The sequence below is a fragment of the Martes martes genome (genome assembly GCF_963455335.1).
Source record: "Martes martes genome assembly, chromosome: 7".
NCBI classification, from domain to species: domain Eukaryota; kingdom Metazoa; phylum Chordata; class Mammalia; order Carnivora; family Mustelidae; genus Martes; species Martes martes.
In genome coordinates, this window is record NC_137894.1 from 130,893,287 (window position 1) to 130,916,124 (window position 22,838).

The following is a 22,838-nucleotide window of genomic DNA, read 5'->3' on the forward strand; positions in this document are numbered from 1 at the left end:
ATGGAAAATAACAAGTGTTGGTGAGTACAGGAAGAAATTGGAGCCCTTGTGCAATAGTGTAGGGAACGTAAAATGGTACAGCTACTATACTACAGAACAGTTTGGTGGTTCCTCCAAAAATTAAAAATATGTGATCTAGAATTTCCATTCCTTTTTTTTTTTTTTTTAAGATTTTATTTATTTATTTGCCAGAAAGAGAGAGAGAGAGAGAGCACAAGCAGGGGGAGTGGTGGGCAGAGGGAGAAGCAGGCTTCCCGCTAAGCAAGGACCCTGATATAGGACTCCATCCCAGTACCCTAGTATCATGACCTGAGCTGAAGGCAGACACTTAACCAGCTGAGCCACCCAGGCATCCTGGCATTCCCATTTCTGAGCATATACCCAAAAGAACTGGAAGCAGAGTTTTGAAGAGATATTTGGATACCCATGTTCACAGCAGCATTATTTATAATAGTCAAAGGGTGGAAACAACTCAAGTATCCATTGATGGATGAATGGATAAACAAAACAAAATATGGTATATACATACAAAAGAATATTATTCATCCCTAAAATGGAAAGAAATTCTGATACACGCTATACATAAATGAGCTTTGAGGATATTATGCTAAGTGAAATAAGCCAGTCACATGAAGACAAATACTGTATGATTCCATTTACATGAGGTATGGATAGTAGTCACATTCACAGACCCAGAAAACAGAATGGGGTTTTAGAGCTGAGGGGAGGGGACAAGGAGTTATTGTTCAGTGGGTACAGAAGTGCAGTTTTACCAGCTGAAAAGAGTTTTGGAGATGGATAGCATTGATGGTTGTACAATAATACAAATATACTTAATACCAATCATTACCATGGTAAATTTTATGTTATGTGTATTTTGCAACACTTTAAAAAAAAGGAAAGGAAATGAGGAGGTTGGACAAGAAGTTCTCTTATATCCCTTTCAACTATTAAAGTTTATAATTCTTTGAGATCAACAAAGTATGAAATTACGAGTATTGAAAACAAACAAACAAAAAATAAGTGTCTTCCATAAATAGTATTACGTTGGAAGTTGTAGGAATGGGAAGAGCTTAATGAAGTGCTACAAAAACCTCCATTCTGGACTACATAAAATGATGATGATGATGATTTAGTGTTTGCTTTTTATATAAAGTAATGAATTCAGATAACAATGTTGCTTAGAAGTCTTTAAGAAGATCTGATTCATAAACAGTTAAGAACTGTTTGCAGGCAATTGATTATAAATATACAAAAAATAGCTTTTATATTATAAACAGGAAGTGATTAGAGAGAAATTACCTCATCCATCATAGCAACAAAAACTATAAATTAGGGTTACCTGGGTGGCTCAGTCAGTTAAGCATGGGCCTTCAGCTCTGGTCATGATCCCAGGGTCCTGGGATCGAGTCCCGCATCGGGCCCCTTGCTCAGCGGGGACCCTGCTTCTTCCTCTCCCTCTGCCCCTACCCCTGTTTGTGCTCTCTCTCACTTCCTCTCTCTTGAGTAAATAGATAAAATCTTTTAAAAAAAACTATAAATTATCTAGGAATACATTTTTAAAAAGATTTTATTTATTTGACAGAGAGAGACCGGGAGAGAGGAAACACAAGCAGGGGGAGTGGGAGAGGGAGAAGCAGGCTTCCTGCCGAGCAGGGAGCCCAAAGCGGGCTCGATCTCTGGACCCTGATATCACGACCTGAGCCGAAGGTAGATGCTTAATGACTGAGCCACCCAGGCACCCCAGGAATACACTTTTGTAAGAAATGTACAGGTCTTACAGGAACTAAAACTAAAATTCTACTAAAAGACATTAAAAAGTCTGACTAAATCTGCCTGTAAGGGAAGCCTCATTATTATAAAGATATCAACTTTCTCCAAATCAATCTATAAATTCAATGTAGTTCTAAGACTTCCAATGGGAATTTATTTTTGTGAACTTGATAAACTGATTTTCAAGTTTCTCTTGGAGAGTAAATATTTAAGAAAATCCAACAAGCATTTTGAACAAAGAAAGAGGACCTATCCAAATAGATATCAAAGTATATTATAAAGCTAAAGAAAACTAAACCAGCATATTGGAGCTGGAGTATATAAGTAAAACAACAAATAGAAAGTTGGCCATCCAGGAACCCACCCATGCATATATAGAGTTTGGTAGGTGGCATTTACAGTGGGAAAAAGAGATTTTTCAATATATGGCTAACCATTTAAAGGAAAAAAAAATAAGGTTTGATACCTGCCTGATGAAATATATAAAAATAAACTCCAGATGGACTAAATATATAAACTTTAAAATTTTACACTTAAAAAACTATAGAAGTACTAGAAGAAAATGTGACTATTTTATAATCTAGAAGACCTTCTATATAAGATACAAAACATAGAACTCATAAAATTTGATGAGTAAATTTGACAAATTTTAAATTTCCACTTGACTACTACAAATAAAGTAGAAAGACAAGGGACAAACTAAGAGAAAATACATTCAATAATTCTGAAAACTGGGGTCCTTGGCTGGCTCAGTCATAGAAGCATGTGGTTCTTGATCTCGGAAGGTGGGTTTGAGCCCTATTTTGGGTGTAGAGATTACTTAAAAATAAAATCTTAAAAAAAAATCTCAAAACTCTTTGCATTAAATTGAAGTGTGGAATCTGCAATCAGATTGCCTAGATTTGACTATTTTGGCCAAGTTCTCTACCCCATCCAACTTCGTCCTCCTACCCTCTGCCGCTCTTCCATCATTTTCTTTTTTGTTTATCTATTCATCCATAGAGGTACGCTTGGGTTGCTTCCATCTTTTGGCTATTGTGAATACAGCTGCTATAAACATGGGTAAACAAATATTTGCTTGTATTTTAGGGGGGAATCATTAGATTATTTTTTGAGTAAAGAGTAACATACAAAATAACCACAAACCAAAACAAATGAACAAAAAACCCCGAACACTACAAAAAAAGCATAAAAAGAAAAGTGTTTCACATCTCACACCTCTTCCTTTCTGCAGAGGTAACAGTTATCACTAGAAATATTATATATAGATATATCTATCTATCTACCTATCTACCTATCTATCTATATACATACACACATTGCTTTTTTTCACTTGACAATATACCTTGAAAATTATTCTACCCACCATGTATAGGTAAGTCCTTCCTCATTTTCCCCTTGATATGGTATTTATTTATTTATTTAATGTAGCTCATCTACAACTGACAGACACCTAGAGTGTTGCAGCTTTTTATACAAGCTATGTTGCAAATAATATATTTGGTCTAACATCTTTGCTCATATACATGAGCATGAAAAACTCTTAGATGTGGAATAGCTGGGAAAAAGTAAATACATACTGGGTGCCTGGGTGGCTCAGGGGCTTAAGCCTCTGCCTTTGGCTCACATCATAATCTCAGGATCCTGGGATTGAGTCCCGAATTGGGTTCTCTGCTCGGCAGGGAGCCTGCTTCCCTCTCTCTCTCTGCCTGCCTCTCTGCCTACTTGTGATCTCTCTCTCTCTGTCAAATAAATTAATAAATCTTAAAAAAAAAAAACATACTGAAGACTGTGATAGCTACTACAAACTACTGGTCTCAGCAACAGTGTTTTGTTTTGTTTATTTATTTTACTTATTTATTTGTCAGAGAAAGAGAAAGAAAGAGAGAGCACAAGCAGGGAGAGGAGTAGGCAGTGTGAGCTGCTGCCTTCGGCTTAGGTCGTGATCTCAGGATCCTGGGATTGAGTCCCGAATCGGGCTCTCTGCTCAGCAGGAAGCCCGCTTCCCCCTCTCTCTCTGCCTGCTCCTCTGCCTACTTGTGATCTCTGTCTGTCAAATAAATAAATAAAATCTTTGAAAACAACACCACCACCACCAGAGTACTCCATTTTTGCTTATCATATTTTATCATATTAAAAATAGGGATAATACTCATGAATATTGAGGGTGGAGGGGATAATCCTCACCCATATACCATTGATGGAAGTAGAAACTGGCACTAGCATTGTAAGAGCAATTTGAGGTACCTACCAAAAATTTAAATGTGCACAAATATTCTCAGCATTTCTACTTATAGCAATCTAGCCTATATAAACATTCAAATAACTGTTGAAGGATATATGTGTGAAGATGTTCACAGCAGCATGATTTGTAATAGCAAAAAAAAAAAAATGCCCCTTCCTGAAACAAATAATATGAACACTCAGCAGTATAAGGAATAAATGCATTGTTATATACTGAAACTGTAAAACTATAAGCTATTAAAAAAATAATGCACTGGGGACTCAGTTAAGTGTCTGCCTTGGGCTCAGGTCATGATCCCAGGGTCCTGGGATTGAGTCCCATGTCAGGCTCCCTGCTCAGCCAGGAGTCTGCTTCTCCCTCTGCCCCCACCCCCCAACTTGTGTGAGATCTCTATCTGTCTCTCTCTCAAATAAATAAACACAATCCTTAAAGAAAATGATAATGCACTGGGGTGCCTGGGTGGCTCAGTCGGTTAAGCATCCCACTCTTGATTTGGGCTCAGGTCATGATCTCGAGGCCGTGAGATCGAGCCCCGCATTGGGCTCCATGCTCACCGAGGAGTCTGCTTCTTTCCCTCTTCTCTCCCTCCGCCCCTCCTCCAGCACATGCTCTCTCTAAAATAAATAAAATAAATCTTAAAAAAAATACATTAAATCTTCATGTTTTGACATGGAAGGATATCCCTGATATACTGATGAATGAAAAAGCAGAAAAAATATGGCCTGTATATTATCAGTACAAATATATATAACATACACACACACACGCACGCACACACACACAGATACCTATAGGTATAAAGAGGAAAGACTTTCAAAGTGTATTTCATGTATTTATGAAATGCTTGATTTGTTTTTTATAATTAATGTATATTACTCTTAGAATTAAAAAGGTAACCTAATAGTTTCTGTAATTAGAAACATATTGAGTCACTCAGTAAATGTTTACAGAGTGCCTACTACACGTATCAAGCACTAACATAGATGCGATGAACAAAACAGGTGTACTCGTTAGGACTCGAGTGTGTGTGCGTGTGTGTGTGTGTGTGTGTGTGACATGACAGAGAATAAACAAATGGAAATTTCAGATAATAACAAGGAAGATGAAGAAAACTGTAAGTGGTGAGAGTTACTGCCTAGAGGGCAACTTGATATATGGCAGCTGGAACGCTTCTGTGGAGGAGACATCCAGGCTGAAGTGTGAAGGCCAGTGATGTAGAAATCCAAAGGAATAGAGTTGATAAGGCCGAAGAAATAGCAAGTACGGGGGTCTTCAGGTGGGAACAGACTTGGTGTGTTCAAGGAGGAGAATGACCAGTGGCTGAAGATTACCAACTATGAAGAGTAACATGGAATGAGATCTGAAAGGAAGGCAGAGGCCGATCACATATACAAATGGGCTTGCGATGTACCATGTTAGCTTTCCTGAGTCCTTTTAAATGGACTCCTTTCCTTTGATTTAACAATCCAGGTTTCACACATTAGTCATCTGTAACTTACTGAGGCAGCTGTGCAAACTCATGCTTTGAGGCTGGTGTGTCTAGGTGAATAAATCAGTTAGTATGTGAACCTGCCTGAAGCCTGGCCTCTGTATCCCTATGCAACTTATTTGCCTTTCGTCTATGCATAAGTAGTAAAACTTTTGGATTGGTAAAATGTTTGATGTATACATGGTATATACACATACACATATATGTACACATACACACACACACACACACACCCTGGGAAGAAAACTGCTGGGTGGTATTGATAGATGTCTATGGAAAGTGAAGAGATCTAAGCAAGTGATGGTTCAGCTAGATAATATCTCTACACATGGCTTTAATCCTATATTCATAATTTCTTTGTGGTTTCTAGGTATATATTATATTTCATGGGAGAAGGTATATGCTATAGCAGTGCTTGAGAATCTGGTGTTCTGCGAAAACCTGGGGAACATCAAGCATCTGGCGTATTGATTCCCAGAATTTTGGAGCATGTTTACTTGCAAACTCTTCCTTTACAGATAATTCAAAGTAATGTTTAGCTTGAAATATAATAAATTCTGAACTTCTGTTGACAAATTAGCATTGCACCCATTATGAATAATGTCTCTATACTTGACATTTTTACCATCCAGGGCCCAGAAGAATGGAAAGAAGGCAAAATTGCTTTAAATTTGCGAATCATTTAGAACATCAAAAACAATTTCATTTCACAGATCTTTAATGGATTTCACTTATCATATCCAACTAGCAAGCACACAATTCATCTACTGGTTATTATTTTGAGGGAGAAAACTTCCTTTATTTAACTCCAGAATGTAATTTCTAAGAATTTCCAAGTACTTTGTAAGTTTATTAGTAACACTTCATGTGGGTGAGTAAAGACATTTCAAGATAATTCCAAAATCACAGCTCTGAACACTGACTCCTGTTCAGGTATTATAGTGGCCTCTGCAACGAGGGGACGGCCACTTCAGCACGTCTGGTTTGGTGAGGTTATTGTCGAGAAGCTCCGTAGATTCATCCCTGCTTGTTCTTGCGAAGCACAAGCTAGACTTAGTGGGGGAGTGCGAGGAGAAGGCCAGAGTCATAAAAAATTTCGGACTGTCGGGATGCCTACGTGGCTCAGTCAGTTAAGCATCTGCCTTCGGCTTAGGTCATGATCCCAGGGTCCTGGGATGGAGCCCCACTATCAGGCCCCTTGCTCGGTGGGGAGCCTGTTTCTCCCTCTGCTTGCCTTTCCCCTGCCTGTGCTCGCTCTTTCTCTCTCTCTCTGACAAATAAATAAAAATAAAATCTTTTTAAAAATTTCAGAATGTTGATAAATTATTTAACAATAAACACTTTTTAAAAAATTATTGTTGGGGGACCTGGGTGGCTCAGTGGATAAGCTTCTGCCTTCAGTGCAGGTCATGATCCCAGGGTCCTGGGGTGGAGCCCCACATCGGGCTCCCTGCTCCATGGGGAGTCGGCTTCTCCCTCTCCCACTTCCCCTCCCCTCTGCTCACGCTAGCTCTCTCTCTCTCTGTCTAAAATAAACACATAAGATCTAAAACAAATTAAAAAATTATTGTCTTTTGGGGAACAGATACAAGAAAAAGACATTGGCTTTGTCATTCCTGAAATTGCCTAGTTTTACAGTATTGTTTCATCTCAACTTCTTTGCAAGGAAATTCAAATGGCCAATAAATATACGAATAAAATACAGTGTCAAAAACTTAAAAAATTTTAAATGCCCAAGTTTCGCAAGGGGAAATAGGAGCCCTGATACATTACTGGTAGGAATATAAATTGCTTCAAACTTTCCAAAGGGTAACCTGATAATATGCTATATAGAACCCTTAAAAGAAATTTATACTTTTTGACGCAGCAATTCCATTTCAAGGACTTTATCCAAAGAATTACTCACAGATATGTGTAATAATATAGCTAAAAGGTCATTTATAATAGCACTTATGATAACAACTCCAAACTAGAAATAATGAGTAATAAGTAACTGACTTAAATTATGGTAAATCAGTAAAACAGAATATTACACTGTTATTTAAAAAGGGTATGGTTGAAAATTATTTTAAAAACTTGAGTTACGGGGCACCTGGGTAGGTCAGTGAGTTAAGTGTCCAACTCTTGATTTCGGCTCAGGTCATATTTCAGGGTCATGAGATTAAGCCCTGCGACAGGCTCTGTGCTCCGCAGGGAGTCTGCTTCTCTTCCTCTCCCTCTGTCCCTCCCCCTGCATGTGTGCACACAGGCATGCTCTCTCAAATAAATAAAATATTTAAGAAAAAAAAACAAAAAAAAACAACGGAACAACTTAAGTTACATCCTCTGATCAAAAACCTCCAATGACTACTCAAGCCATTTGGAAAAAAAATCCAAAATCTTATTATGACCTATAAGGCCCCATGTGGTCTGGTTCCTGGCTTCCTACCTCAGGGCAGGACAATTTCCCCCTGCCCCCGCCTCATTCACCTCTTCTGCTCTTACTCAAGCATGTCAAGCACATTCGGTTTCAGGACATCTACCTTTGCTGTCCCACCTCAGTCTGGAACACGAGTCCCTTGGTCAGCTCTAGAGCTTACATCCTCATTTCCCAACCACCTATGCTTTTGTATGTTTTGTTTTTCTTCATTGCCTTCATCACCACCCATATTATATAGTCTATTGTTCATGTACTCTACAAATATTTTCTAGTCTGCCTCCCTCTACTGTAATAGAAGTTCTAGGGCAGCAAGGACTTCATTTCATATTTTTCTGTATCTCTGATGCCCAGAACAGCACCTGGCTTAAAGTAGGCATTCAGGAAATATACTAAATGAATTTGTTAAATGAATGAGTAACATGAAAAAATTCATCTTTACAAATTAAGTAAAAAAAAAAAATCCAAAACAATATGTATAGTATGGTTGCATTTTCTACATCAAAGAATAGAAAAAAATGCAAGAAAGATGACAATCAAAACGTCAGCAATATTTATGAGGTGCCTGGGTGGTGTAGTCCGTTAAGCATCCGACTCTCGGTTTGGGGTCAGGTCGTGCTCAGGGTCACGATTGAGCCCCACCTCAGCTCTCCATCTCCCTCTGCCCCTTCCCCTGCACACTCTGTCTCCCTCAAATAAATAAATAAATCTTTAAAAAAAGTTACCAATATTTAAACTGTAAGTGATCTACAGGTACCTTTCATAGTTGCTTTTCTATTTAGTAAAGTTTCTGCAATGGACAAATATTGCTTGTATATTAAGGAAAGAAGTGCATGCTTTTTTAAAGAAATAAATAACAACCTACCAGTCCATTTAAGTTCTTTATGTTGTTTCTTCCTAAAGACAATATCCTCAAGTTTTCTGCAGTGGGGAAAAAAAAACACAGTTATTCGTTTATGAGAATTATACTACAGCTGTTGTAAATCTAGTATAATGAAGTGTTAATAAACTTTATATAATAAATATACTTATCTAATGAGTAAGAAACGCTGTATTAATAAAAAGTGGTATTCAAGTAGGAAATTGACTTACCTATCATCTAAGGTAAACACTACAACTATAATTTCACATCATGACAACATGAAATTTACAAATGGTCAGCTATTTTGAATGCATGGTTTTAAATTGCTGGCTAGGAAAAATACTTCCGGGATAAAATAAGTAAAGAAGATTTGAACTTTAAATTTGGAAGCATATATATTTGAAATCTACTATAGCATAAGGACTCACATTAGAAAATAGGAACATATCGGGGCACCTGGGTGGCTCAGTGGGTTAAAGCCGCTGCCTTCGGCTCGGGTCATGGTCCCAGCGTCCTGGGATCGAGCCCCGCGTTGGGCTCTCTGCTCAGTGGGGAGCCTGCTTCCTCCCTTCTCTCTCTGCCTGCCTCTCTGCCTACTTGTGATCTGTCTGTCAAGTAAATAAATAAAATCTTTAAAAAAAAAAAAAAGAAAAGAAAATAGGAACATATCTATGTATAGCCCGCCTCACTCCACAAAGGATTAAAAATGAAATCAAATAAATTAGTATTTTAAAATCTTTTGCTTTCAAACTTTTAAAGAGTTAGATTGTGATTTGCTTTAAAAATGCTTATTTGTGGGGTATCTGGGTGGCTCATGTCATGCCTTCGGCTCAGGTCATGATCCTAGGGTCCTGGGATCCAGCCCTGCATTTAGCCCCGCATCCAGCCCTGAATCCGGCTGCCTGCTCTGCGGGAAGCAGGCTTCTCCCTCTCCCACTACCCCTGCTTGTGTTCCCTCTCTCGCTGTGTCTCTCTCTGTCAAATAATAAATAAAATCTTAAAAAAAAAAAAAAAGACAGATAAGGAGTACAACAAAAACAATGATGGTGAGGAATTAAAATTTAAATATTACAAGTATTAAACACAAGGCAGATTTGAAAAATATATAATTAAAAAATCTAATTCTTCCATTTAATTCTAACCCTAAAAAAGCTTTAAAATATCTTTAAAATGTTCAGATCTCGTGTTCTAATGTTCTTTGGATGACCGCATTTAAGACACATGGTTGATATACTCTCTCTGCCATCTGACAATTACTGTGGTTAAAACAGGTGCCAGTTTCTGGGATTACATAGTGTCTCTGGAATGTTTATTCCAATAACAAGAAAATCCAAGAACCATCTGTCACTGTGGATCACTTACTTAAGCCATTGAGGTTGGCAATTTTTTCAATGCAGTTTGTAGACAGTGAAAGCTTCCTTAAAAAGAACAAAGGAAAACTTGAATTAATACAAAACAATTTTAAATGGTATATCAGAAAACTAACTAAATAAATAGTGTATCAGAAATGAATCAAGTGCCCATACAAGATAATATTTAAGTCATGTTTTCTTTTTACACAGAATCCTTTTTTTCCCTCTCAGACATGGCATGTATTCTTTCATTTTGAAACCAATCCTCATACTTTTTTCTTGATTACAGAAGTTAATACATATTTATTGTAGAAAATTAAAAAAAAAACTTTCTGAAGGTAATTTGATGTTACCCATTAAATTTTTTAAATGCATGTGTTCTTTGACCCAGTAATTCATTTCTAGGAACACATCCTAGAAATGCTAATACCAATGCCAACAGATCTATAAGCTAGATTATTTAGTGTATTATTGTAATAGCAAAAAAATGGGGAAAAATCTGTAAGCATCAGGCAACTGAGGGATAGATAATGGAAAACTATGCTGTCACTACTACAAATGAAACTGGGCTCCAGAAACCAGCTTGGGAAGATGTCCATGATGTGAGCTCAAGTCAAAAACCACCTAGCAGAACAATACATTTTATATGATTCCTTTTGATAAAAAGCAGAACGATATATATGCATGTGCAAAGATATTTATTTGCTTGTGTGTTAAATCATTCAGAAATGTATACTGAGGAAGTCATACGTAACCCTAACCACTCCACAGATTCCCCCAGAGAGAACTACTTTAAATGGTTTGTATATATTTGTCTAGATTTTTTCTACTCATAATTCAGTTATATAAAAAAAAAAATTAGGGGTGCCTCGGTGTCTCAGTTGGTTGAGCCTCTGACTGTTGACCTCAGCTCAGGTCTTGATCTCAGAGTCATGAGTTCAGGCCCTGCATTGGGCTCCACAGTGGGTGTGGAGCCTACTTACCGAAAAAATAAGAAAGAAAAGAAAAAAATATTTTACAGGGATATAACGACACATTCTTAGTCATCCCTTCTTTCCTTTTTTTTTTAATTAGTCATCCTTTCTTGGGACGTCTGGGTGGCTCAGTTGGTTAAGCAGCTGCCTTCTGCTCAGGTCATGATCCTAGTGTCCTGGGATCGAGTCCCACATCGGGCTCCTTGCTTGTCAGGGAGCCTGCTTCTCTCTGCCTCTGCCTGTGCTCGCTCACTCTCTCTCCCTCTCTCTCTCTGACAAATAAATAAAGAAAATCTTAAAAAAAAAAAATTAGTCATCCTTTCTTGACAAAAATATTTAATATTTTAGTTTACTACATGCAAAAAATATAATAAAAGCTAATTTAATTGAACACAATCTGTGCTCGTACTCTTCCAAGTACTTTACATAAACTGTTTTAACCATCACAACAATCCTGTGAAATAAGTACTATTATTGTCACCCACATTTTACAAATGAGTAAACTGAGGTACAAAGATGTTAAGCAATTTGCTTAATATTACATAGCCAGAAAGAGGCAGAATCTAATTTAAATCCCTCCAAAACTGACTCTAAAACATGTGATCTTATCCTTTCTGATATGACTTGAAGAAGAATTTTTTTTTTATAAAAGCAACTACTGTACAGTGTAAATTATTGGTCAAATCTGTATATTTTCCAATAATCCCCAACTCCTGACTACTACCAGTGGAAAATGGAGTGCCTTAAATCTGGGAATGTGATTGGGGATGAGTTCTTTAATTGGTGTCTAGGCAACCTGCCCAAAGAGATTGTCAGCAAAAATACAAACAGGCTGACTCTTTCCAAGCAGTTTCCTAGTACTCTGGTACTAGGTACAAAACCTTCTCAAATGTTTGCCTTTGAGATGGCTTTATGATAAAAAGATATCTGACCGGGGTGCCTGGGTGGCTCAGTGGGTTAAAGCCGCTGCCTTCAGCTCAGGTCATGATCCCAGCATGCTGAGATCGAGCCCCGCATCGGGTTCTCTGCTCAGCAGGGAGCCTGCTTCCTCCCTTCTCTCTCTGCCTGCCTCTCTGCCTACTTGTGATCTGCCAAATAAATAAATAAAATCTTTAAAAAAAAAAAAAAGATATCTGACCATTTTGAAACAGTGCTCTTTGAAATCATGCTTTTGAAGCAAAACAAAACAAAACAAAAAAAACAAAAAAAGGGAACCTGGGTGGCTCAGTGGGTTAAAGCCTCTGCTTTCGGCTCAGGTCATGATCCCAGGGTCCTGGGATCGAGTCCCGCATCGGGCTCTCTGCTCAGCAGGAAACCTACTTCCTTCTCTCTCTCTGCCTGCCTCTCTGCATACTTGTGATCTCTGTCTGTCAAATAAATAAATAAAATATTAAAAAAAAACAAACAAACCTAAGATGGAATTTTATATAATATATTGTGCTGTCATCATAAAGGACAAGTTGCATACAATAACTAAGTATGTTTGCTTTTCCCTTTCATTCCAAAGACAGATACTAGTTTAATGCATGGGTTCACAAATTATGTGTCTAAGAGATACTCAAGTTGCTTATTATAAATACAGATTGGGGTGCATGAGTGGCTCAGTTGTTAAGCATCTGCCTTCGGCTCAGATCATGATCCCAGGGTTCTGGGATCGAGCCCCACATCAGGCTCCCTGCTCAATGGGGAGCCTGCTTCTCCCTCTCCCGCTCCCGCTGCTTATGTTCCCTCTCTCACTGTCTCTGTCAAATAAATGAATACACTCTTTAAAAAAAAAAAAAGATTCCTAGGTCTCGTCAGTAGCTATTTTGTTTCTGTAAATTGGGATGGGGCTTATCTCCTGTATAAGGAGATTCTTACGTTAGTACTACACTTCGAAACACACAGGGTGGAGAAAGCAGAAAGAACCCCAGCTGATTCTACAATATTCTACAGCTCTGAGAAGAGACACTGCTGCCAGAGAGCATGGTCACGGGTGTCATGGTTTAACTGCCTCAAATCTGCCACAGAACTTGCTAAAAAGTACGTAGAGTATTTAGAAAATAAGTTAAGAGGATGAGTCCTAGGATCAAGTCCTGTATGGGGCTCCCTGCTCAGCAGGGAGTCTGCTTCTCTCTCTGATTCTCCACTTCTCCTGCTCTCTCTCTCAAATTAAAAAAAAAAAAAATCTAAAAAAAAAAAGGAAGTTAAGAGGAATTAATATAGATTTGGTACTTAAAGTCATGGGAAAATAGAATTACAAAATAATAAGTATAGTTTGATCCCAATTAGGAAAAAAAATTAGAAGGCTCTATATCAGAATGCTAATATTGGTTCTCAAAAGGTGGTACAATTTTGGTTAATATTAATTCTTTCCTTTGTGCTTTTTGTATTTTCTAGATGTTTTACAATGTATTTTTATAATTTGAAAAAAAATTTTAAAGCAGTATCTCTTAGTCCTCTGGTAAGTATAGTGCTGACTGGCTAATTTTATAAGAGAAACTATTAGATTTTATGGCAGAATAATAGTATTACTGTGTTATTTAGTTTCTCCCAAGAGACAAGGAAACTTCTATTCTCCAGGCACATTATACAAATTTTACTGGAAAAAAATACTACATTGTTCAGGGTTATTTTATTAGTAGTCCCATAAAAAAGTAATCTCTTACATTTGGCCTTGCCAAAGGGGGAACTGCATTAACCAAACAAACAAAAAAAGAGAAATGAAGATCATAGGAAACAAACACATTTTTTCCGGTTTGTGTATTTAGAAAAGAAAGGGAAAAAAGACAAGAGGACTTACTCGCAATTAGCAAGTGTGGACAAGGAGGCATCCATCTTCTCTATAGGGGGAATCTGAGCATAAAGCTTAATCTCTTTGGCTTCGGATGGCTTCTGACTGGTTTTCTCTTCCTATGACAAAAATTAGTTTGGAAGAAAGTGAAACCTGATTGTAACACAGAACTAAAAAAGTACAGACTACCCTAAGGCTTTTCAAAGTTTATTTCAAAACAATTATTAGAATTTTATAACTCTGCATTCTTTACAATTCACTTACTGACATTTACTAACTGACCCTGAGAACTGGGCTTCTACATGGCCAGTTCAGATCATTTATTGTTGGGTCCCAACCAAGTGGAAGGGAGGAGGAAAGAAAATAACTTTCATTTCTGTAACATTTAAAATCCTTGGGATGCCTGGGTGGCTCAGTGGGTTAAGCATCTGCCTCCAGCTCAGGTCATGATCCCAGCACCCTGGGATCAGTCCCACATCAGGCTCCTTGCTCAGCGGGGAGCCTGCTTCCTCCCTCTGCCTGCTGCTCCCCCTGCTTGTACTCTCTGACAAATAAATCAATATATAAAATCTTTAAAATAAAATAAAACAAAATCCTTTAAGCGTCAGCACACCTGAATGGCTCAGTCAGTTAAGCATCTGCCTTCAGCTCAGGTCATGATAGCAGGGTCCCAGGATCGAGTCCCCCATTGGGCTCCTTGCTCAGCGGACAGCCTGCTTCTCCCTTTGCCTGCCTCTCCCCCTGCTTGTGCTTGCACTCTCTCTCTCTCCCTCTGACAAATAAATAAACAAAATCTTTTTTTAAAAATCCTTTAAGAGTCTATCAATAAGCAAAAACACAACAATAACAACATTTTCTTGGGAAGAGTTGTTCTTTGTCCCTAAGCACCCTTTTCTTAAATATCAGATTTAGATCTGTAAGATCAACTATTTTGTCATCTTGTCTTGCTTTTTCTTTTTCTTTTAATTTTATTTATTCATTTGCCAGAGAGAAAGAGTAAAGCAGGGGGAGCGGCAGACAGAGGGAGAAGCAGGCTTTCAATGGACCAAGGAATCTGATGCCGTGACTCCATCCCAGGACCCTGGGATTATGACCTGAGGCAAAGGCAGACACTTTACCGACTGAGCCACCCAGGTGTCCCTGTTCTTGTTTTTTCTGTACACAGTTCAGTCTGAGATAGAGCTCTAAAATACCAAGAATTCAGGAAGATGTCATCCTTACAACACAGCCGAAGTCAAAGATAATAATTTACTCTATATTAATTTACTACTAAATTCTATCTTAGATTTTCAGTACTATGTACACAATTTAATATTACCAATATATGTTGCCTAATAATATTTTCAAAGTACCTCAATACTTAAAGTTAGTTCTCTCTCTCCAACAAAACAGGAAGCTCCTAAAGTGCAGGATCATTTCCTTTGCTTTCCTGCATTTTCTATAACAGTGCACTATCAGACATACAGAGACTTATTTTTAAAATTCAAATTGTAACATGTCAATACTAGAAAATACACAATTAAAAAAACAACAAAAAAGAAAATACACAGTACGTTGAAAGAAAAAGATCTAATACACATACACTCAGTACTTATTTTTGTGTCATACATTTGTAGGTTATGAGAGGGCAACTGATACATAGTAGATCCTGAATAAATGTTAGGTTAATCAGTGAAAGAACGAGCTTAATGTCTTCAAATAATCTTAAAGTCAAAGATTTATGGCCACAATATAATCTAGAAATAGAACCTACAACCCAAAACAAAAAAGCAACCACTTATTATAAGTAAATTAAGTCCTAAAATCTAATTCAAAGAAAATCTAATCTAATATTAAGCTTATTCCATATTTACTTTTCTTCTGTAAGAAAACAGATTGTTCATTAACCAAACAGAAATGAATTTTTAAATGCGAAGTACAGAGAAGTTTATAAGCACCAAAACAAGAATTCAAATATTTCATTATCCTATCCACCCTATTTTCCCTAGACACAAGTCTCCTGAAAGATTTTCTTTTTTCCTGAAAGACTTTTGATTCAAAGCTCAGCCTCAAAAGCAAAGACATACATTATATAAAATACTATTGATAATATCCACCAAAAAAGTTATCACTGGGCATAGAAATTGAGGAGCTATGTCAATACTCTAAGGAAATTCTATTTAGGATGCTGAATTACAACTGTTCAAACTTTATAGAATGCTTTATTCAAAATATCTATAGTTTATATTCAATTCATGTTTTTTATAATGCAGTTTCCTTTCTTATGTTAATATATACCTTAGTATTTTTTCAAGCGTTATTGACATGTAACACTGTATAAGTTTAAGGTGATGATCTGATACATGTATATACCGTGAAATGATTAACACAATTAGGTTAGCTAACATATCCATCATCTAATTTTTTTTGGGGGGGGGTGCTAAGAAAATTTAACATCCACTCTCTTAGCAACTTTCAAGTATACAAGGCAATATTATTAACTGTAGTCACCATGCCGTATATCAGATCCCCAGAACTTGCCTTATAACTGGATGTTTATACCCTTTGACCAACATCTCCCCATTTCCCCCACACCCAAATCCCCGGCAATGACCATTCTACTCTTCATTTCCGGGTTCAGCTTTTTTAGATTTCACATATGTGTGAGATCACAGAGTATATGTCATTCTCTGTCTGACTTATGTCACTTTGCATAATGCACTCAACGACTGCCCATGTTGTAAATGGAAGGATTTCCTTCTTTTTTTGTGGCTGAGTAATATTCTACTCTGTAGATATATAATTTTCTTTATCCATTTACCCACTGATGGGACATGTAGGATATTGATATTGATATAATCCACTGATTTTGATCAGACTTTCCCAGTTTTACTAGTACTCATTTATACACAAGTGTGAATGTATTTGTATGTGTGTATTAAATGTATAAATTTTATCACCTATATAGGTTCATGTACCCACTGCCACAGTCAAGACAGTTAAATAGTTCCAGTATCACAAACATTCCTTGTACTGAATGGTCAGATTTAAATAACTATCCAATAATTCTTGTATGGTTTCTAAAAGAGGTAAAAATTCATACACTCACCCATCTGGCCAGAGCTTCTTTGATTGTTGTTGCTTTTGCCTTAAAAGGAGAAGAAACAAGAGTATCTTTATTGGTATGATTTGGTGATTCAATTTCCACGCAATGATTACTAGCCTCAGCATCTACCATTGAAAAGATTAACTTCTTTCTTTGAGACCTTACATGCAAACCAAGTGTTTTAATTTCCTCAAATCAGGATGATTTATTTAAATGCCTCTCAGAGAAATTAAGGAAATCATGATGTAATGCCCATATACTTCTCTCCCAATTGGTTTATAAAAAAGATACAGTTTTCAACATTTGATATTAAAATAGATCTTATGGGGCACCTGGGTGGCTCAGTGGGTTAAGCCTCTGCCTTTGGCTCAGGTCCTGATCTCAGGGTCCTGGGATCAAGCCCTGCCTCGGACTCTTTGCTCAGTGGGGAGCCTGCTTCCCTCTCTCTCTGCCTACTTGTGATCTCTCTCTGTGTCAAATAAATAAATAAAATCTTTAAAATAACATTTAAAAAATAGATCTTATTTCATTGATTCTAAGATCAAGATCTTTTACGTTTTAACATCTTTGAAATTTGGATGCATTTTACAACCAGGAACAATCTACAATTACTGTGGCAGGTAGCAGTGGTGATGATCTAGAAAAATATTAACCAATCTATTTCATAACCATATATTCTTTTTTATGTTTGCAAATAATGACTTACGATAAAAACCTACATGCCCAAATACATTTAAAAGAACTTTGTCGATAGGCACAAAATAAAAATTCTAAGTGATAAGAAATTACTTGTCATGATTCAATTCCAACTACTTATTTTTATTTCTTAAAACATAAACATTATTTTTATTATTTTATTATTTTTATTTCTTAAAACATAAAACAACATTGCACATTTAAAACTTTAAATGTGAGTGGGGCGCCTGGGTGGCTCAGTGGGTTAAAGCCTCTGCCTTCGGCTCAAGTCATGGTCCCAGGGTCCTGGGATCGAGCCCCGCATCGGGCTCTCTGCTCAGCGGGGAGCCTGCTTCCTCCTCTCTCTCTGCCTGCCTCTCTGCCTACTCGTGATCTCTCTCTGTCAAATAAATAAATAAAAATCTAAAAAAAAAAACACAAAAAACCAAACAAACAAAAAAACCTTTAAATGTGAGAAAAGGGAGACATCCTTTGATTACTGCTAAAGTTCATTTAGAAAAAATCCTAAGCAGGGGCGCCTGGATGGCTTAGTGGGTTGAAGCCTCTGCCTTCGGCCCTGGTCCTGGTCCCAGGGTTCTGGGATCGAGTCCCACGTCAGGCTCTCTGCTCCATGGGGAGCCTGCTTCCTCCTCTCTCTCTGCCTGCCTTCCTCTATGCCTACTTGTGATCTCTGGCTGTCAAATAAATAAATAAAATATTTTTAAAAAATTCTAAGCAATAACAAAAGGAAAAGTTTAAAAGTACAGTTAACTCTCCAACAAGACAGGCATTAGGGACACCAACCTCCCCTGCCCCAAACCCACAACACAGTAAAAAATCCGAGTATAACTTCTGACTTGCCAAAAACTACTAAAAGCCTACTATCAACCAGAAGCCTTACCAATAACATAAACATTGGATTAATGCACATTTTGCTCGTCACATGCATTATATACTGTATTCTTACAATAAAGTAAACTACAAAAAAGAAAATGTTATTACGAAAACCATAAGAGGGGTACCTGGGTGGCTCAGTAGGTTAAGCATCCGACTCTTAGTTTTGGCTCTGGCCATGATCTCAGTCAGGGTGGTGAGATCAAGCCCCATATTGGGCTCAGCGTGGAGTCTGCTCAAGATTCTCCCTCCCTCTCAGCCCCTCCCCAGACTCATGTGTTCTCTCTCAAATAAATTTTTAAAAAAGAAAAATAAAAGAAATCATAAGAGGAAATACATTTACAGCATTGCAGTGTATTTATTGGAAAAAAATCTGCATATAAATGGATCGGTACAGTTCAGACCTATGGTGCTCAATTGTATATACCATGACATCTAGAAAGCAAGGACATAGTAACAAATAATCCTTGGGTTAAAAAGTAAACTATAAACTACAGTAAAACAAAAAAGATAAAAGAAGAAATATAAACATTTGAGGAATATAACATTTAAAAGGAAACTTATAGTTTCAAATATATTTATCTATTTCAAAAATTCAGAGAAAATAAGAAACAGAAAACAAGCGAAGTATTAGAGATATTTGAAAAAGCACGTCGTTGCAAACACAAAGAAGGCTAAGGGAAATACAAAGGAATAAGTCAATGAAAAACAGACCTGAAGAAAAAAGATTAACAAAACTAAAAGCTGGTTCCTAAATCTCTAGCAAGCCTGACTGAGCAAAAAGAGGGCTGTATGACGAAAACAGAGAATCAGAGGAAATAACAGATACCACAAAGATTTAAAAATAAAATGTCATAAGCAAACATATGGTGGTTTGAAAACCTAGACAAAGAATGCATTTCTAGAAAAAACACAAAAGTGTCCAACTGTCACAGGAAGAATCAGAAAATCTGAATAGACCAATAATTATTTTCAATGTTAAAAAGATAACCAGAGGGGCGCCTGGGTGGCTCAGTGGGTTGAGCCGTTGCCTTCGGCTCAGGTCATGATCTCGGGGTCCTGGGATCGAGTCCCGCATCGGGCTCTCTGCTCGGCGGGGAGACTGCTTCCCTCTTTCTCTCTCTGCCTGCCTCTCTGTCTACTGTGATCTCTCTCTGTTAAATAAATAAATTTTAAAAATCTTAAAAAAAAAAAAAAGATAACCAGAGATTTACCCTTATCCTTTTCTTCTACATCTCCAAGCCTAGATAATTTTACAAGTAAATCCTAACAAGGTTTCAAGGAACAGATATTCTCTGTTAGACAAGTTGTTTCAGAAACCAGAAAAGGAGGGAAAGCTGCCAATTTATTTTATGAGGCTAGAATAACCTTGATGTCATAACCAGCTAAGAGGCCCTCCTTACTTCTCAACACAGATTTGAAAATCCTAGATACGACATTAGATCTCCAAAGCCAATGGTGAATAATAATCGTGGTCAAGAATGGCTGATCCCAGGAGCATAAGGATTGTTTAACCAAAAAACCCTATAAATGTAAATCATCTATTTATGGATTAAAGGGGAAAAAAATCACATTTATTTCAGTAAGTGAGGAAAAAGTATGTTATAAAATAGTTGTACATCTGGGGCACCTGGGTGGCTCAGTCAGTTAAGAGTCTCCCTTCAGCTCAGGTCATGATCCCTAGACCCTGGGAAAGAGCCCCTCCTCTCCCACAGCCTGCTTCTCCCTCCCCCTCTCCCTCTCCCTGCAGCTCCCCCTGCTTGTGCGCGCTCTCTCTCTCTCTCTCTCAATAAATAAAATCTTAAAAAAAAAACCAAAACATTCTACATCTAACATTAAAAGCTCTCAACTGGGTGCCTGGGTGGCTCAGTGGGTTAAGGCCTCTGTTTTCGGCTCGGGCTGTGATCCCGGGGTCCTGGAATCGAGCCCCACATCGGGCTCTCTGCTCCGTGGAGAGCCTGCTTCCTCCTCTCTCTCCTTGCTTGCCTCTCTTGCCTACTTGTGGTCTCTGTCTGTCAAATAAATAAATAAAATCTTAAAAAAAAAAAAAAAGCTCTCAACTAAGAGTTACAAGGAAATTCTTTACTTCATAAAAGCCACATACCAAAAAGCTACCGTAAACGCCAGACTTAATGAAGAAATCCATTCATTTCAGCAAATATTCATTAAGTGTCTACTGTATACCAAACATACTTTTACATGCTTGGGATATATCAAGAGACAAAACAAAGATTCCCGCCTTCTGTAACTTACATCCACAGGCGGGAGACACATGGTAAATAATATATTAAATAAATACATTTTATAGTATATTAGAAAGTGACAATTACTAAGGAAAAAGAAAATACAAAAACAAAAACAAAAACGCTGAATTTGGAAGAGGTATCAGGGAGTATGTTTATGTGTGTAAAGTATGTATATTTTAAATAAGGTGGAAAGAAGAGCAAATTGGGAAGATAACACTAGAAGTCTTCTCTTTAAGATCCCCAATACATCAAAGATCCCTACTATCACTGCTGTTGTTTAACATGGTACAAGAGATCTTTACCAATGTTATAATAAAAGAAATACAAATTGGAATGATTTAAAGGAAGAAATAAAACGCACTATGCACACATGATCATTTACATAGAAAATATAATAGAACAAACCGAGAAATAGAACAAAGGGAATTAATTCAGCAAGTGAAGAACATTGTTGAGAGAGCTAACAGAAAGCGGGGAGAAGAGATTTTTAACATAAAACTAACAAAAGACTAATAGAGAATATAGAGGGAACTCCTAAAATTAAAAAAAAAAACAAAAAATGGGAAAAGTTAGCAAAACAAATATAAACAGAGAATTAACAGAAATTGAAATCCAAATGACTAACAATATCATGAGGTACTGGAACTCACTGAAAATCAGAGGAATGCAGAGTAAAACAATGGAATACCAAAATACATCCTCAGATTGGCAAAGGTGAGAAATTTGGTGAGATTGTAGAACTCTCAGGCAGTACTGAAGGAAGTAAAAACTAGTAGAGACGGAGGTGGCTGGCTTACTCGGTCAGCAGAGCATGCAACTCTTGATCTCAGGGTGGTGAGTTCAAGACCCACGTTGGGGGTAAACCTTACTTAAAATCAAAACAAAACAAAACAAAACAAACTAGCAGACTTCTGGAAAGCAGTCTGACAATACCTAGGGAAATTAAGTATGCAGAGGCCCTATGACTCGGAAATCCCACTGCTGGGCAGATTTTCAAAAAAATCCTTGTATAGGGCCATGAAAAGATACATCTAATAATACTTTCAAACTGGAAGCAATCTGGCTGTCTACAGGTTGGTTTATGAGGTTACTAGCTCCCCTACAGATAGAAGTCAAAAACTGAAATGCCTAAAGGACCAGTGGACATCTTTAATGGGTAAAGCTGGCCACATAAAGAGAAAAACCTTACCTCTGGCATTAGAAAACAGCTGGCATGGGGGACTTAGGACAAGATCCCTCCAAATATTAAAACTCCATTACTGAAAATAACACCCTTTACTAAGAAAGTAAAGATGCTGCCAATTATACAACACCACCATATTTTATAATACAAAAATAGGGTGAAAATGTATCCAGTGGTGAAATATGATATTTCTGATTTTTTTTACAGAGGCCATAAATGTGGGTTTTGATGTGAAATACAATCATGTAAAGACAATGGAAGCTAAGGCAGCTTTTTAAAAAAATAAAGATATTTTTAAAAAAAAGATATTTATTTATTTATTTGAGAGAGAGAGCAACAACACAAGAGCAGGCTTGATCCCAGGACTGGGGGATCATGACCTGAGAGGAAGGCAAATGCTTAACCGACTGACCCACCCAGGCGCCCCGGAGGCTAACGTATTGTTCATCGAAAAAACTATGCTGGCCTGATTTCTGGAGGGCTCTGGACCTACCGGTTTCCAGCCTTAGCTAGCTTCATCTAATTACTGGTTCTGATTCTCTATTTGAAGATTTTCAGTAATTCTCATGGATCATGCTTTCAAAATTGTTTAGGGCTGATTATTTCTTCACCTGAATATAAACCTAGGCTCCAGAACTTTTTACTTTCTTTGGTAGTGGTTTTCAGCTAAATGCCTGTAGCATAAAGTAAGGAAAGTGTGCGGGAAAACTACTTTTAAAAGTGGTATTTAATCCTGTGGTTGAAGGCAAGCATGACTTTGTCATCATTTCAATTTCCTGGCCTCAATTTCTGCCCACTTACACAGCACTGGCATCACAAAACAAAGACAACCAATTGTACTTATTCTTCATAAACACCTCCACCCGACAGG

The 22,838-nt window shown here is 37.4% G+C and overlaps 1 protein-coding gene across 1 annotated transcript in view; it reads right to left on the bottom strand.

Moving 5' to 3' along the window:
- Positions 1 to 22,838, bottom strand: part of DNAL1 (dynein axonemal light chain 1) — a 35,611-nt gene that overhangs the window by 11,524 nt on the left and 1,249 nt on the right. Inside the window, exons 2-5 of the mRNA XM_080807917.1 lie at positions 16,973 to 17,011; positions 13,894 to 14,003; positions 10,148 to 10,203; positions 8,789 to 8,844 (exon numbers count right to left, since the gene is read on the bottom strand). Of these exons, the coding sequence (XP_080664043.1) occupies positions 8,789 to 8,844; positions 10,148 to 10,203; positions 13,894 to 14,003; positions 16,973 to 17,011 (261 nt within the window). The remainder of the gene's footprint in view (positions 1 to 8,788; positions 8,845 to 10,147; positions 10,204 to 13,893; positions 14,004 to 16,972; positions 17,012 to 22,838) is intronic.